This window comes from Pteronotus mesoamericanus, unplaced genomic scaffold (assembly GCF_021234165.1).
Source record: "Pteronotus mesoamericanus isolate MK-2021 breed Mesoamerican mustached bat unplaced genomic scaffold, CSHL_Meso_final contig_263, whole genome shotgun sequence".
NCBI classification, from domain to species: domain Eukaryota; kingdom Metazoa; phylum Chordata; class Mammalia; order Chiroptera; family Mormoopidae; genus Pteronotus; species Pteronotus mesoamericanus.
The window spans coordinates 8051407-8067642 of record NW_026555112.1 but is presented as its reverse complement, the minus strand read 5'-3'; the positions used below and the strand labels follow the sequence as shown (position 1 = coordinate 8067642).

The 16236-nt window shown below is 38.9% G+C and overlaps 1 protein-coding gene across 3 annotated transcripts in view; it reads left to right on the top strand.

Moving 5' to 3' along the window:
• MYBPC1 (myosin binding protein C1) overlaps positions 1-15899 on the top strand; it is an 80246-nt gene extending 64347 nt beyond the window's left edge. The window contains exons 24-32 of one of the 3 annotated variants that reach the window (XM_054574635.1): positions 965-1053; positions 3694-3889; positions 6195-6334; positions 7416-7575; positions 9033-9169; positions 10813-10999; positions 12923-12981; positions 14443-14485; positions 15629-15899. In XM_054574635.1, the coding sequence (XP_054430610.1) occupies positions 965-1053; positions 3694-3889; positions 6195-6334; positions 7416-7575; positions 9033-9169; positions 10813-10999; positions 12923-12981; positions 14443-14448 (974 nt within the window). In that variant the 3' untranslated portion in view covers positions 14449-14485; positions 15629-15899. Of the gene's footprint in view, positions 1-964; positions 1054-3693; positions 3890-6194; positions 6335-7415; positions 7576-9032; positions 9170-10812; positions 11000-12922; positions 13861-14442; positions 14486-15628 lie in introns of those variants that run through there. The other 2 variants (XM_054574636.1, XM_054574634.1) reach the window with 2 other exon arrangements.
• Positions 15900-16236: the final 337 nt, after the last annotated feature.

Below are 16236 nucleotides of genomic sequence, written 5' to 3'. Positions count from 1 at the left end.
CCTGACTTGACAGAACAGGAGCCTGAGACCAGATAGATCTACTACATGTCTGCGCGGGGATCTGACTCTGCAGTCTCTGCTTCCAAGCCGAGCGTAGCACTCAGGGATGACCCTGGGTCCTCAGCCTGACTGTGTCACCAAGAGCAAGTTGCTTAAACTCCTATGCTCCTCTTCTCTTACCATAAAGTAAAAGCAGTACCTTAGCGCCTAAGGTGCTAAGAGGTTTAAATGGGTCCCTTCATGAAAAGTAGTTAGCCCCGTGTCTGTCACACAAGAGCACTCAAGCAGTGAGGCCTGTGTCATTTCTGTGAGCCTGTGAGCCTTTGGCTCCCTGCTCCTGATCGGTCTGCAGCACCTGGTTCTAGTGTCTGCATGGTGTTGAATTAATGGACATTAATACCTAGCAGGCTAGGGTCCCCAGTTCTGTACTTCATCAGAGTCACAGGGAGAAAGCTACTATAAAACTCCAACAGAACCATCTCAAATAGCAAGGGCTCAGTACTGAAACTTTTTGTTTTCTGGTAAAAAAAAAAAAAAAGAATGGAAGAAAGAATGGGCATTCTGGCCAACTAATGTGGTATCTGTAGTCCTCTAATGGATTGTTCGTTGGAGAATATACTCACTGTTGGAAACTATGAAAAATATATACAAGGTCCCAAGAGATAATTTGGTGTTTTTCTATAAAGTTGCTTTAGGCTTATAACAACAATAAAAATAGGAAGTTGCAGTAAAATCAAAGAGGTCAAGGATAAATTTTATTGTGTTAAACTATTAAAAATATGTCTTTGAATAAAACATTTGGGACTGAAGCTATTGTATGTAAGCTCTTAGTGACACATGTAAGCTGTACTGCAGAGGCACCAGCACAAGAGGCGCCCGTGGGCATCATGTCTGTATGCTGACGTTCGGCTGTGTCCCGCGCACCATACTGACCACAAAATCGTGCTATTCTACTCTCACTCAGAGCCTCCAAAGATCCGCATCCCAAGGCATCTGAAGCAAACCTATATCCGCAGAGTTGGAGAAGCTGTCAACCTGGTTATACCTTTCCAGGTAATAATTCAGGGGCTGCTCATTTTCTCGTTCAGAGCTGGGGTGTTTAAGAAGAAGAAGGAGATGCTGTAGTATTGATGTGCATTTCCTCCCAGGGAGATGGGTAAATAAGGGAGGAGCACTGGGGGGTAATAATTTCCTGCTGCCAAGGAGAAATCTATAAAACTGCCGTAGATTTTCTTTCTTCATGACCCAAGTGAGATCTGAAGCTCTGGGACTACAGCAAGGCAGGAGGAAACATCGAGGACATGCCAAAACAAGAAATGCTTCACGTTTCTTTCTGCTCCTATACATCTGCAAGACTAACCTTCATTTGAAACGAAGTTCTCAGGCTAACCGTCAGGGAAACAGCATGTGCTTACTTCCCACAATTACCCCACACTAAAGTAAATTCCAATAAGGGGATAGCTAAAATTTGATGTCCCCTTGTCACTAACTGAAACATGTAACCATTGATAAATGATTGCTCCAGGGGAAGAATTTGTTGTTTGTATGAATAACCAGGCTTTGCCTGCAGTAATTAGTTTTGGTCTCATACACACACAGACAAACGGACGCACATGCTGCCCCCCACACCCTTGCTCATTTGACTCCTTTTGGCCTCCTGACAGCACTGTTTAATGGAACTTTCCATGATGCTAGAAATGTCCTATATATGCACTGTCCAGTATGGTAACTATCATCCAAACGTAGCTGTTGAACACTTGAAATGCGCAACTAGGAACTAGCATGAATTTAAATTTTCCTTAATTATAGCTAATTCTAGTTTAAATAGCCACATGTAGCTATGATATCAGAGAGCACAGCCTTAGAATTAGATTTTAGGTCTCTGTATGCATTTGAACACATACATATGAGTTCATTCAAACTAAGAGCCCCCATGAAAACAAACTAACTGGACAGTCAATTCAGGCCACCCTCATTGAACTCAGGGCCCCCACCTTGGAAGAGGCAGTTACCCTCTCTACAAACAGTGTATGAAATCAGAATGAAAGCCAAGGAGGATGCAAATGTAACAGTAGGGGAGAAGGCGATGACTTGGCGAGGGTCCTCCCACTTCTGTCCTCCCACAGCATCAAATAAAACCAGGAGCTGGGACAAGGCAGGCCCTTGGGACCCAGCCCCAGCCCTGGAGTGGGGCTGCTGAATCGTTTCTACCACTAGGGCTCATCCCAGTTCCCAGATCTTGGGGGTCTGTGCATTTCATTTCTGTCACCGGGTCTGAGTGAGGAAAGAGTATGAGAACAGGGACCTCATAGGTAAGGCATCCCAGGAGCTGCTTAGCTGCCAGGAAGGGGGTGACAAGACCGTGCCATGTTTGTATATCTGTGTAACCACTAGAGGTCTCAGGAACATTTTCTCATTTAATTTGGGAAAAAACCACTGCAAGGCAGGAGGGGCAGATTTCCTTATCCCCACTTGAGAAGGGAAGAAGCTGATGGTCAGAGAAGTTAAGTAACTTGACCGGGTCACACAGCAAGTAAATGGTAGTGCCAAGAGCAGGCTCTCTGTCTCCTAACACTGAATCCAGTGCTTTTTTCCACTCCGTATGTTATTAGAGAACTCAATCCCCCGCCCCCCCCCCCCGCCCCGCCCCGTAGCTAATAGCAAATTGTACATTTAAGGAAATAAGACCTGGAACTGCTTTTTTTGTTATGTTAACAATATCGTTCTCTGTTTCCCATGTGTGAGGCTGAGCACCCCTAACCATTCTTTAAGCTCTCTCTGTGGGCAGAGGTTTGGCGTGTGTCTCTCACATTCTTTATCATAACCCATTGACAAAGCCACACCAGGAGCCAGTAGGAAGGCTGCGCCTTACCTGACGGACTGAATTAATGCTTGGTTCCCACCTGTGGGGCGAGCCTGCGTGCTCAGGAATCCCAGGAAGTTCCTTTGTAATATAGTCTGAAACCCATGTCCACGGGTGAGATTATAATTTCTCAAAGTCTCTTAAAGAATAATTTCAGCAGCTAGAAAAGAGAAAGAATTATAGGCAAGTCTGAAATGAGCAGCAAAGTGGAGTAATAATCATTAACACTTAGATATTAATAAAAACACGTAGTATGCAGATGCTTTCTAAGGACTTCAATCTTCATAACCACTGTGAGGTAGGTACTATGCTTGTCCTTGTTTTACAAATTGAGAAACTGTGGCACTGAGAGTTTTAGTATAATAACTTGCCCAAGGTCACACAGCTATATAGTGTGTGGAGTCAGGACCCAAATATAGATTCCAGGGTCCCAGAGCCCGTACTCTTAGACATTACGCCGTGTTGTGCGGGCTTTGGAGCTGAAGACACCCGTCTGTAAAACCTGATTGTAGCACTTACTTAGATGCAAGGCCTTGGACAAGTCATTTAACTCCTTATCCCAAAAATGAGGATAATGATACTATCTTGATAGGAAGATGACAGGAAATAATGAACTTCATGCACATAACGTGGTGCCTTGTACACAGAATGCAATCAAGGCAGCAAGTGTTATTACTGTTGCTGCTCTAGTTGCTCCCCACCAGGCTGTTTTCCCTTCTGGCCTGGTCTAGGGTAAGCCACTGTCATTTTTTATTTTTTGTAGTTATGAGAAAAAGTCTTGAGACAAGCTGATTTCTCTCCCCCTCGCCTTTTTCCATCTCTCTTTCTAGGGAAAACCAAGACCAGAACTAACTTGGAAGAAGGATGGTGCAGAAATTGATAAGAACCAAATCAACATTCGCAACTCGGAGACTGACACAATCATATTTATTAGAAAAGCAGAGAGAAGCCACTCAGGGAAATACGATCTGCAAGTCAAGGTGGAAAAATTTGTGGAAAATGCATCGATTGACATCCAGATTGTTGGTAGGTTTGGAAGAAGGAATTAGAACGTTCTGTCAAGGCAGTATTGGGACTAATTGTCCTTGTCATTAAAGCGTCAAGTAAAGATGTGTGATAAGCTGGCTTGGCATAAAATTCTTGTTTAAGGATTTTTTAAACAACAGATACATTAGTAAGATTTGTTTGCATTTCAGAACAGTTTTTCACTGGCTAAAAGGACTAGCCATGGGAGATGTGGGGTATCTTTGTTAAAGAAAATTAATATATGTATTGTTTTACAATCCAGTTCTCTTTTACTGTTTCTCAACTCCTCAAGGATAAAGCTATTTCCTGTGTTGAATTCTTGCATAGAAAACATTGTAGATTCTAGACATAGTTTAACATCTGTCTGCTACACTTAAAATTTGCTATTAATAAAATTTTAATGGAGAAAGAAGAAATTTTTATTAAATGGAAGGAAGGTGTGCCAAAACAAACTTAAGCAGTTAAACACTGAATTGGCTGATCCTGCAGGGCTCATTAGGTACTTACCTGTCTAAATAATTAGTAAGGTTAGTTCTTTCTTCTGTTCAGTTAGGGGTATACAAGGGCAATTTCTTGTGGATGGACCTCTCTCACTTGAACTGTTACACTTTTTGCAACGTCAAGAATAAATTTAAGAACAGAGCTAAAAGAAGCCTTGTTTCTAGCCATTCTTTACAATTATATTTCAGCAAATTTGCTGAAACTAGAAGTTTTCTCACCAAAAGGGTAACTTCCTGAAACAAGCCTTCCTTTGGGGGAAAGTTCACACCCTTCAAACTAAGCTTTTATTTTCCTTCTGGCTAAACCTTCCTGATTCTGACCTGGCTCCATTCTAATGGAATCCCATGGAAGTCTCTGAAGAGCCTGTCTTCTGAAACACAAAGGACATTCTATTTTTCTACTTAGCCCTATAGTTATATTACCAGGTAATTGTGAGTGCCTGGTATATCCCTTGTACACTGAGAGTGTTCAGTAAATGGTAATATTATTATTTCAATTATTTTATTAGCTCCAAATGTATGTATCTGCTATGACTAAGAATTTACCAAAGCCACTTACTGTTAGGGAGCAAGTATTTGAAGAGTCAATGTGAACTTTGAAGACGAAGTTGACCTGGGGCACAGCTGGGAAGCTGGACTGTAGGACAGCTTGGTGAAAACAAGAGATAAAAAACTGTGGTTGTAGGAACTTGTTGTTGATAATAGTGGAAAAGAAGGGAGGAATATCTCTGTGGTTCCACCAACCGAGCCTGTAAAGGCTGCTTGTTAAATTGTTTTTAAAAGAGAGAAAAGTCTTACCTTAAAGCACACCACAGTTTGTTCTTTTTAGTCTCACATTTTACATTTCCTATGAAAATAATTAAAATTGCATTTTAATAGAATGCCTGAAGAAATATTTCAGGGCAGAAAGGGTGATGCTTGCACTGAGAAAGATAATAGATGTGAAAGTCTCTGAAAAAATTAAAAAGTACTATGGGAATATATAATATAGGGTAGGACAAGAGTAGGTTTACATTTGTGAGTATGCAAAACAGTTTATTCTAGTATTATTTTATTCTAGTATTATTTTCCATACAAACAACTGTAAACATATTTTTGCCACACCCTGTATAATTATTGTCCTTTCTTGCCCTTCTGTGTATGATTTGATTTTGGGGGGCTTCCCATTCAAGACTTAGTTTTCTTGACTCTTTGGTCTTCCTGAATGTTACTGAAATTTACTGGAAGGTCAGAGGTCACAGGAAATAAACTGAGGAAGGATTTTATTTCCTCATTAGTGTACTTTACTTACATAAAATGGAAACACTTGATAAATACAAATAAATCTTGGAGGGAGAGTTGAAAGAGTGATAATAACGTGTTTCCCTCATGCCTCTTCAAGTGCCTTTTGGGAGCAGCAGAGAAACCCACTCCCAGGCTGGGGGCTCAGTGCCTTTCACCAAAAGCAGAGCTGCTCAGCCCAGGGGGCTCTAAATGTCAGGTCCAGCATCAGCTTGCATTCCCAGCTAGGCAGGGTAGCCTTGCAATTCAATGCCAGCAGGCTGCCCCTGGAGGGGTGGTTAATAAGGTTTGAGATTGCATTTCAGTTTTCTTTTCAAAGTCTCTTTTTCCCGTGAAAGTGAAAGTCAAGAGTTCCCAGATAAACTTAACCAGAGTGCATTCCATTTCTCTGAAGCCTAAGAATGGTGAAAGAAATGTGGGTAGACAGGCAGGGAGGTAGGGACATTTTAAAATAACCCTCCTGCTGCAACATAAAGGTTGGGAGGGAAAGTGACCGCCCGGTTATGCATGAATTTGCCCTGTAGACCGTCCGGGTCCACCCCAGCTTGTGAAGATTGAGGATGTCTGGGGAGAGAATGTTGCCCTGTCATGGACGCCACCGAAGGATGATGGAAACGCGGCCATCACAGGCTACACGATCCAGAAGGCTGACAAGAAGAGCATGGTAAGGGCTGGCTTTCTCTGGTTCTGCAGCGGCAGCAGCATCACACTGCACCAGAAGGAGAGGGGCAAGCGTGAGGTCCTCTCTCGTGAGGAACCCACGGGGGCCATGGGGGAGTGAAGTGACCTAGCAGAAAGGGTAAGGCCTTTGGAGCCACAGAGAGCCCAATCTGAGTCCCAGCTTTGCCACTTAAGACCATGTGTACCTGGATAGTCACTTAACCTCTTCGATCTCTATTCCTCATCGGTAATGTCAGTTCACAAACACTTACTTTGCTTGGTTACCATGAAGCTAAAAAATATATAAAGCACCTGATGCAATGCTCAGTGGAACTTAATAAATTTACTTGTTCAACAAATATTTACCTACTCTGCATTCCAATTCAGATTTACACCCATGCAACTCTTTCTCTTTGTATAACAAATGTTCAATAGCATGGACAAAAGGACACTAGTTAGAAGAGAAAGATTCTAAAGGGAGCGGCATATGCAAAGGTCCTGAGAAGGGAAGGAGCTTAGAATGTTCAAAAGGCAACCTGGTTGGAGTAGGAATTATCACCCATATTTTATAGATGAGGACACTGAGGCTCTGAAAGTGTAAATGGCTTGCTCAAGATCACCAGATTTTAAATATTAAAGTGTTGATTTTCCTGAATCACAATCCAGCCACTATACTCTACTACTGCCCTGCCTGTAAGTGAATGAAGAAATAGATGAATGTTTGGACACACCGTGGCATATAGTCATTTTCCACTCTCATTAGATGAGTAAGACATCTTACTGAATGATATTGATAAGAAGTCTTTAGACAGTTATACCAGTGGATAGCAGTAAAACATAGATTATGAAATTTCATCAGGTTACTAGAACAAGGGAGGAGGATTGGTAAGGGCAGTAATAACAACATACCTTTGTTTAATACTTGATAATTAATTTATACTTGAGTATATCATTATTACTCTCAATATAAAAATTAGTGTTATTTTTCTTTTGGTGAATGAAACATCCCTGTTATTTATTCTAATCACCAGTTGGAACAGTTGTGTATTTCTAGATGATTTCCCTCAAATTTTTTTTTCTTTCAGGAATGGTTCACTGTCATTGAGCATTATCACCGAACCAATGCCACCATTACTGAACTGGTCATAGGAAATGAGTATTACTTCCGGGTCTTTGCTGAAAACATGTGTGGCCTCAGTGAGAATGCAACAATGACCAAAGAGAGCGCTGTGATTGCCAAGGATGGTGAGCTGGTAGTGGGCTGGTGAAAGGGGTTTTGGACCCAATTTCAGTGTGTGGGGGTTTGGGGAGTTTCCCCCACAGCACCTAACAATCCTGAGACACCAGCTGGACATCCTCCAATTCAAATCTATCCTGACACGGTCTGCCCAGAGATAGCATCAGACCCCAGGGGTTATGGGCTCAGTCTCACAGGAATGTCCCCACCTCCCACTTCAGATGCCAATTGTAAGTCCAGGTTGTCACCTGTGCTTCCAACAGGCTATATACCAGAGGTTCCAATGACGTCCTCCTCAGGTTTGATTAGTTTCCTAGAATAGCTCACAAAACTCAGAGAAACATTCTATCTACTGAATCACTGGTTTAATATAAAAGATTATAACTCAGGACCTTCCAGGTGGAAGAGGGGCATAGGCCAAGCATGGGGGAGGGGCACAGAGTTGCCACACTTTCAGAGCCCTCCGAGAATCTCCAAGTGTTCACCAATCCAGAAGCTCTGCAAATGCGCCCTCCTGGGTTGTAGGGAGGCTGCATTGCACACCCAGGACTGATTATATCGCCAGCCCCTCTCCTCCTTGGAGGCCTGGGGGAGGGGCTAAAAGTTCCACCCACTAATCACAAGGTTGGTTCCCCTGGCAACCATTCCCTGGGTGGGGTCAAAAGCCACCTTATTAATATAACAAAAGATACTTTTATAGCCCTCCTTGCTTAGGAAATTCTAAGGGTTTTAGGAGCTCTGTGCCAGAAACGGAGATGAAGACCAAATGTATATTTCATATTATAAATCACAGTGTAACACTGGACATCTAGAAATCTTGGTTTTCAGTGACTAGAGGAGACTGAAAAAAAGCAGAGATGTGGGGAAAGGGAATAGGAAAATGATAAACACTTTAAAATTATGTAAAAATTGCCACGTAAATAGTAATTTTAAAAGTAAAATTTTTAGAGGAAAATTATATTATTATTGCATTTTTTTAAACATACAAGCTGTAATTCATTCCAGCTTCTGGGCTGTAAGTGTATTCAGTGGCTAGAATCGTAGGGATAGGGAAAAATAGACAGTGACTTCTTGAGCTTGATTTCCTTATATTCTTGGACACCTTCAATGTAGCTATACATGAGACCCATGAAAAGGGTGAAGCTGAGTTTCATGCCTATCACTTCATTTCCTTATAAACCCCTCCCCTTAAAGCTCTTCCTCATTGCTTTCCCATTAAAATGCACCGTTGATCAAAACACTCCAACATCCATTTCTTCTAAATACTCGTTTCAGTTTCATATGACCACTCTGTCCTACATGGAATCGGCTGTACATCTGTACCCTCCAGAATGAATGCCGTGTGGTATTCACTGACGTTTTTACATGTTTTTCTAAGTTCAGGGGAGTTTTAGTGGTGAGTAAAGTATGCCAAGAATAATATAGTCTCAAGCCAATTTGTATATTTCTAATGTTTGTTTTTAAGGTAAAGTCTACAAAAATCCAGTGTATGAAGACTTCGATTTCACAGAGGCGCCCATGATTACTCAGCCTTTGGTTAACACGTACGCCATCGCTGGTTACAATGCCACTCTGAACTGCAGTGTGAGGGGAAATCCTAAGGTACCATGTTGTACTTTTTGAATTCACATTAGTTAAACTTAAGAATTAACCCCGAATTCTCTCTGTTGTATGTGCCACGTTATAAATATAAGTAGTAATATAAACTGACCCTCCAGGTGCTATTTGTGTCCTATTCTAGGATCGGGGGGTGGTGTTGGTGGAACATTAAGTACCTTATTTAAATGTAGTAGTAAAAAATGTTTATATTTCTTTAATAAATAAGGGATACCTTCTAAGGAAAAAACAAACCACCTCTTTTAAAAAGAACTGAGAGGTGAGGAGATGGAAGTAACATTGTTTCCCCTGAAAAATTGGGTGGGAATATTGATTCATCAAGTTTTCTACAATAGATTAAAGCAAATGATGAAACTAAAATGCAAGGCAGAATTTAAAATGTGGTGTATTAAGGGTACAGAATACTGGGAAGGGAGAAATCACATCTGACAGAAGAGAGTTAGAAAGTTTGTAAGGTTTCATGTCGTTGGCATTTGAAAAGAACAACAAATTAATGAATGTTGCCCATAGAGATATTTATCTATCCCCTGGTGGCACTGAGGGAAGGAGGCTTAGAGTTTGAAAAATTGCAAGCAATGGTATTTTCCCACATATACTATGGACAGAAATAGGAAAGTCAGAGAGAAGTCAAACTGAGGATGAAGGATGAATTCATGTTTAATTGGAAGTGATGTTGGTACATCCACATAGGAATGACAAGTAGACAGAGAAGAGGTTCACTGGAGCTTAGGACAAAGGCTAGGGCTGTGACTCTTAGTTTAGGAGTCCCCAGGCATGGGAGAACTATGTTCCACCTCTTAGAGCCAAAGCTCTAGAAAAGTCTGTCGTTGAGGAAAGAGGGTAGCGAGCGAAAAGCCAAGGACCAATGCCTGAGCCTTTATGAATGCTTCCACTTGAAAGGCTGTAAGAAGAGAACAGTATGACGAACAAAGAGAAGGGCCATCTCTAGGGTCTGAGAAAGGCAAAATCATGTGAGAGGTAGAAGAGGGAATGGGGAGGGTGTGCATTTTCATAAGGGAGGAGAAGACAATATGAAAAAGGAGTGGAAGGTCAATGATGTCAGATATAGTTCAGGGGTCAAGGAGAATGGAGTCAACTCCCTGGGTGACTGGGTTATGATAGATCTGAATTATCTGGTTGGAGAAGATCCATTACCACTGATGATGATAACATTAATCGGTTATCGGCAGATTAATTGGTGAGGAGGCATAAGCAGCCCATAAATAATTAGAAAAGAGAGTCAGGACAAGGAAGTGAAGAATATTAGATGGTTATGACACTTTATGGGGATTCTCTGAAAAATGCTCAGCAATATAGAGTCTCTTCGGTAGATTAACCTCATGGACCTGCAGATGGAATTGAAATGTGACTGAATCCATTTGGGAAGATAGCCCCAGAGCCGTCCTGGGAACAAATCTGGGTTGCTTCTTCAGAACTACTCATTGCCCTCTTGCCAAACTCTAATTAGAATTTAACTTGAGAGAAACAGTGTTCAAGTGGATGTGGATTCTTCTTAGATGTGTTTCTTTCTAAGCCATGATTTAAAATTCTATCACTGGCTCTGATGGCCTATTAATGTGCTAACTACAGATATGTTTTGACCTAATTTACTTCAATATTAACTTCAGCCTAAAATAACCTGGATGAAAAACAAAGTTGCTATTGTCGATGACCCAAGATACAGGATGTTCAGCAACCAAGGGGTCTGCACGCTGGAGATTCGCAAGCCCAGCCCTTATGATGGAGGCACTTACTGCTGCAAAGCAGTCAATGACCTTGGGACAGCTGAGGTCGAATGCAAACTGGAGGTGAAAGGTATGACAACCAAGATCTTGGGTATAGTATAAATAATAGAAAATCCTTTAATTATTATCCTTACTGCAAAATCCAGATTGTTTGCCAAAATGTTCTGGGGTGGATGAGGAAGGGGGAAGAGAATTTGGGGAGAGAAAATGTTTTTACATCTTGCATTCACTCTTGATTTATTTTTGAAGGTTATTTGGTTTTTTAGGTAGTCTTATTTTTATCTCTTACAATTCTTATATCTAAAGAAATATTGATTATAGTGGAATGCTGGTATGTGCGCAGCATGATACAAATAAATGAAGTTGAGACGGTATTATTTTGGTGATGTAGTTCATCTACATAATAGATGCAAAAACTTACCTAATGATAGAAATTTAGACTATTTTTAATTAGTTTATTTGTGAAACTTTCAATACTTATGGGTAAGCTTGCTAATTTAGTGTAGAATATTACACATGTAGAATATAGTATCCACATACTTTAACCAATTCCTTTTAAAACATCTCACTTGAGAACTTCCATTTACAGGTCTGCATTTCATTTTTACTAGTTTTCAACCAAAGTAAATCAAGAAAACACATAAGGATTGATGTGGTAGAAAAGTTTCAGCATAACCTGTTACCTTAATTGATTTTCATGTTAAGTATAATTTTTATACTGAAGTTTTATTCTTGACAATCAAAACCTACTTTGGGGCACCATGAGACAATAGGTGACACGGTTCTAATGTCTTTTCTCTCTTTCTTACTGTATTGCATTGTCCTTTCGGTGGTAACCAAAGTCTTTTTGCTACCTTTCTGTAATGAAGAAGTTACAATAGAAAGACAAATACTGTATGATTTCACTCATATGTGGAATCCAATGAACAAAACTGAACTAACAAGCAAAGCAGAGACGAACTCAAAGATGGAGAGCAGATGACAGCTAGTGTTGGGGCCAGGGTACGAGGTGGAGGGATTGAGCCAAAGTGAAATGAGCTCATGAACATGGGCAACAGCGTGGTGATTGCTGAGGGGAGGGAAGCAGAAGGGAACTAAATGGTAATGGAAAACATAAATATTAAAAGTTTTTAAAAATTTATGATCTTAAAGTCAAAAAGATAATCTTGTAAATATTTTTAGAAAAAAATACATAGTAAATGCTTAAGATATTTGTGTAAAAAAAAGTTTTTAGTCCTAAATTTAGTATAAAGTAATAAAGAAACTTACTGAAAAATATTTCCTTTGTAACTTTTAAAAAATAGTATTTTTTCATATGACTTCTATAAGTTCTGAGGTAATACAGTATAGTAGATTCGTAACTGAGAGCAAAATTTTTTTCATGTTTTTCTCTCAAATGTAAAATATAATATTCTTAGAAAATTTCAAACCTTACTCTTGAGATAGTGCTTACAAATTTAAATGTTACTTTTTAGTTTTAATTAGCTTTAAATGCAGATTATAGTCACAGTTGCAAATACATCTGGCTTCTAAACTCCTAGCCTTATTAATTCCAAGGTATTGTTGGTACTTATGTTTCAGCATCCAAAAAAACAAAAGTCTAGTACAACTCCTGTGTATTGGGAAAATAACTGAATGTTGCTAATGATATAAAATGACAATTTCATAAGTGGTTCAACATTTGGGGTCCTCCATAAAAGATAATGTTATGCGATTAGATGATATATTCTTTATAGTAATTTCATAGTGAATTAGATGGTAATTGAACTTAATAATATAAATAATGCATTCTAGTATATAAGTTTATAGTAAGATATCAATTGTAATATATTATTGGTAAAAGCTTTTGGTTCTAAAAGTAAAGCCAAGATTGTTTATCATCAGATTGTTATCTGATAATAGGTGACTTGAATCAAGTTAAGCTGTGAAAAATAAAGGTAAGAATGTCAATGGAGAACAAATAAATACTGGTACAAATATTCTAATTCTACAGTGATATATCAAGGAGTAATTACCCCTGGACAACCACTGTTCCTGGCGGGGCAGCAACAGGTTTTAAAAATTCATATCCCACTGGATATCTCTACTTTCTGTTCCATTCCTCTTACATGAAATCGCACTTTGCATGTAAAGCTTGACTTTCTTCATTTGCTTTTAATTATATTTTTTAGCAGCTCATGGCATACAGCATTTATGCCATGAACAAGGAAGGCCAAATTATTCAAGGATATTCAAGGATATCAATGCAGGAGCTAAGTTCTGTCAGAAAACTAAGTACCATAGGAAAGATCCCCACAAATAAAGCCAGAAAGCTACATTTGAAGATAGCTCATTTTAGGCATAAGACTATCAAAACCTGGGAACCAATGGCATTTCTTTAATATTTTCATTCTTCATCTGTAAAGATAATCTTCCTCTAAGATAGCTTCCAGTGTAGTTTCCTTAGGTTCATGTTGAAATTCAGAAAACCGAATGTTTTTAAATTGCTAAGCTGTAGAGAATGTGTTCCAAGAGTTTTTTATAGGGAGAGGTCACAAGTAAAAATAGATCCAATATTTAGACACTTTCACATGTTAGATTTTCCAATAGAATGTCTGTATTCTATCGATTCACCAGTAGGAAATCTGTAACCCATTTATCTGTTGGACATATTAGATATTTTCATGGGACCAAAGTTACTTCATATATTCATGAACTTAAAAGGAGAGAAAATTCTAGGTCCCATTTGTAAATGTATTAAGCATTAAGGGAGTCCCGTAGTATATGTATGATTCTCCCCATTCGGTAGAGTGGATTAAGGAGTTCTTTGGGGCAAGGTAAGCAAACTGATATAAACTCTAATGACGCAGGCAGAGCTGTGCCTGAGTTTACAATATTTGCTCTCTGAATTCCCAGAAGTAAGGTCAGCTTTCAAAAGAGGAAGGAAGTAGGGCTTTTTCTTAAAAGTTTTGTAGATTATATATAGAGTCACTTTCTAGTCTGTTTGTTTAAGCCTTTGGTTTACTTAGACTAGTCATATGTAATTATTTTAGAATACACATTATGGAACACACTAGTCTAATATATCTACTTGATAATTTTGCCTTTTAGAATTTCAACATATATATATGTGCACTAATTCTTTGTCTATCATCAATGTTTTTCTTTTGTTGAAAAACACTATATATATATGTTGTAGGTTTTTTTTTTTTTAAGCTAATGCTTTGGAAGCTCTTACCATAAATATTCACTGTACAATCAAATGAGCTTTGCCACCGATTTAGGCAAAGTGGTTGTGAATATTAATAAATGTTTTACATATTAATGATCCTTTTGAAGTGACTGGATCCCTGCCCTTCATTCCATGCGCTTCTATGTTCCTACATCTTTCACATGACTAAGGATTAATGAAATCATCTCATCATAATTGCGACCATAATTTCATCCAACAAGTACTCAACTTTGGTTTTAGCACTTTATTAATGCTTACAATTTCTCTCTCTCTCTCTCTCTTTCTCTCTCCCTTTTCCTTAGTTGTAGCACAGTAAGGATTTTTGAATGTATATTACCATCTAAGGTAAGCTTTCATATGGTTTTGGCATATGAAGCTTATGACTGTCATAAGCCATACAAAGCTTGTGGAGTATGGCATGATTTTCATTATGTAATCCAATGAAAATAGACTTTAAAATATCTAACTTCATAGTTTTTATTTGTATTTCAGTATCTTAAAATTAACAGCTAGTACTTACTCAGCACAATAATCTCCTATTGACATGAAGCAAGTTGTTGAATGCAGTAGAGCATGAATTAAACCATTTAATGTAGATGAAAATGCGTGATACCCAAGCATCCTGACCTCTTTGCATCAAGGAATGGACATGTACATAAGTGGCATCATTTCTACCAATATGTGACTTGAAATCTTTTTTTAAAAAGGAGAATGACTTTTCCAAATTTGCATTAAAGAAGTTTTTAAGAATGCTCCAATGGCATGCTGTTTTTGTCTGGTCGTGAATTTATTAGCAAGTAGTTCAGTACTTCTCTAAAGGGCCGTGAATTGTTACGGTTTCATGGGTTCTCTCATGAAAGGTACTTTTATTTTTTTTTAATGTAATTCAGAAACATGAAAGGTAAGTATGAAATTAGTAGGTATTTCTCTGGCCTTCAGAAGGTATTGGATAGGTTTTACTATTGTTAGCAAAATATTTCCAATTTTTTTCACTTTTGACAATGTACGAGTAGTTAAAGGAATAGTCCCTTTATTCTTCTCCAATGTGCTTGAGTCAGAACTCTTTGTGCTTTTTAAAAGAACATTAGCCAACTGGAAACAGTTCTTTCCACGGATTCATAGCATGTATGCATTTATTTTGCCATTCAATCCGAGCACTTAAATCATCTATAGAGAATCCCAAAACCTCTCCAAGTGCAATGAATACTTTCCAAGCAGTTAGGAATTTAAACTAAAATTGAGTAAGAGTAGGAGACAAAGGATTTCTATGGGGCTGGCTAGAACTTGCCTTTTCTTCTAGATGTCAAGTGATTTAAATTCTAAATGTACTACACCCAGAAATAGATTTCCAAGTAGGGACTGAATAAATCTTTGTAACCAGCTGGAACATAATTAGTCACATTCCCAGGCAGCTAGCCCAGAAGTATTATCTCAGTGATTTTCACATAGACGGTTCTGACTTTGCCTTTTCCCTTTTGTCCCCTTCAGGTGGACTTTCCTTCTGCAGGCTCCTCTTGCAAGGCGTACCTCCTAACATAATTGACTCATATTTGCGAGACTTGCAATCAAGCAATCCTGAGGAATACTGAGGGCCCGGGCACTGCCTCCGCTCTCCACTGCTTTGAAATCTGGTTGCGATAAGAACGCATTTTCTGTTTTTAACACCTGGCACCCAAGTGTGACCGGTTTTTTTCCTCCTCATGTTGAAGAAAAAAATATATATTTGCACGGATTGCTTAATTAAAAATTGCAAACGAAATCCCATTTGAAGCCAGTGTTTTGATCATTATTGTCTGTGCTTCGTCACTGTACTTTACAAAAAAAAAGCTATACAATAAGGAAAAGTGGGTATTTTAGTTTAATTTAATAGGCTGTAAATGCTTTTTTAACCCAGAGTGAAAAAAAGAAAGTAGTACAATACACCACAAGAGAATCTTGAAAACCCATCTTTCTTGATTTAAGAGATTTTCTAAGCCAAGCAGAGTTGTGTTTTTCACACAACCCTCCTTAACCCCAGTGGAACTGTGCCTTTCCCGTTCACATTCACTAGAAGGCTTCTTCAAGTCAAACAAGTTTTCTCAACAGAAGGGGAAATA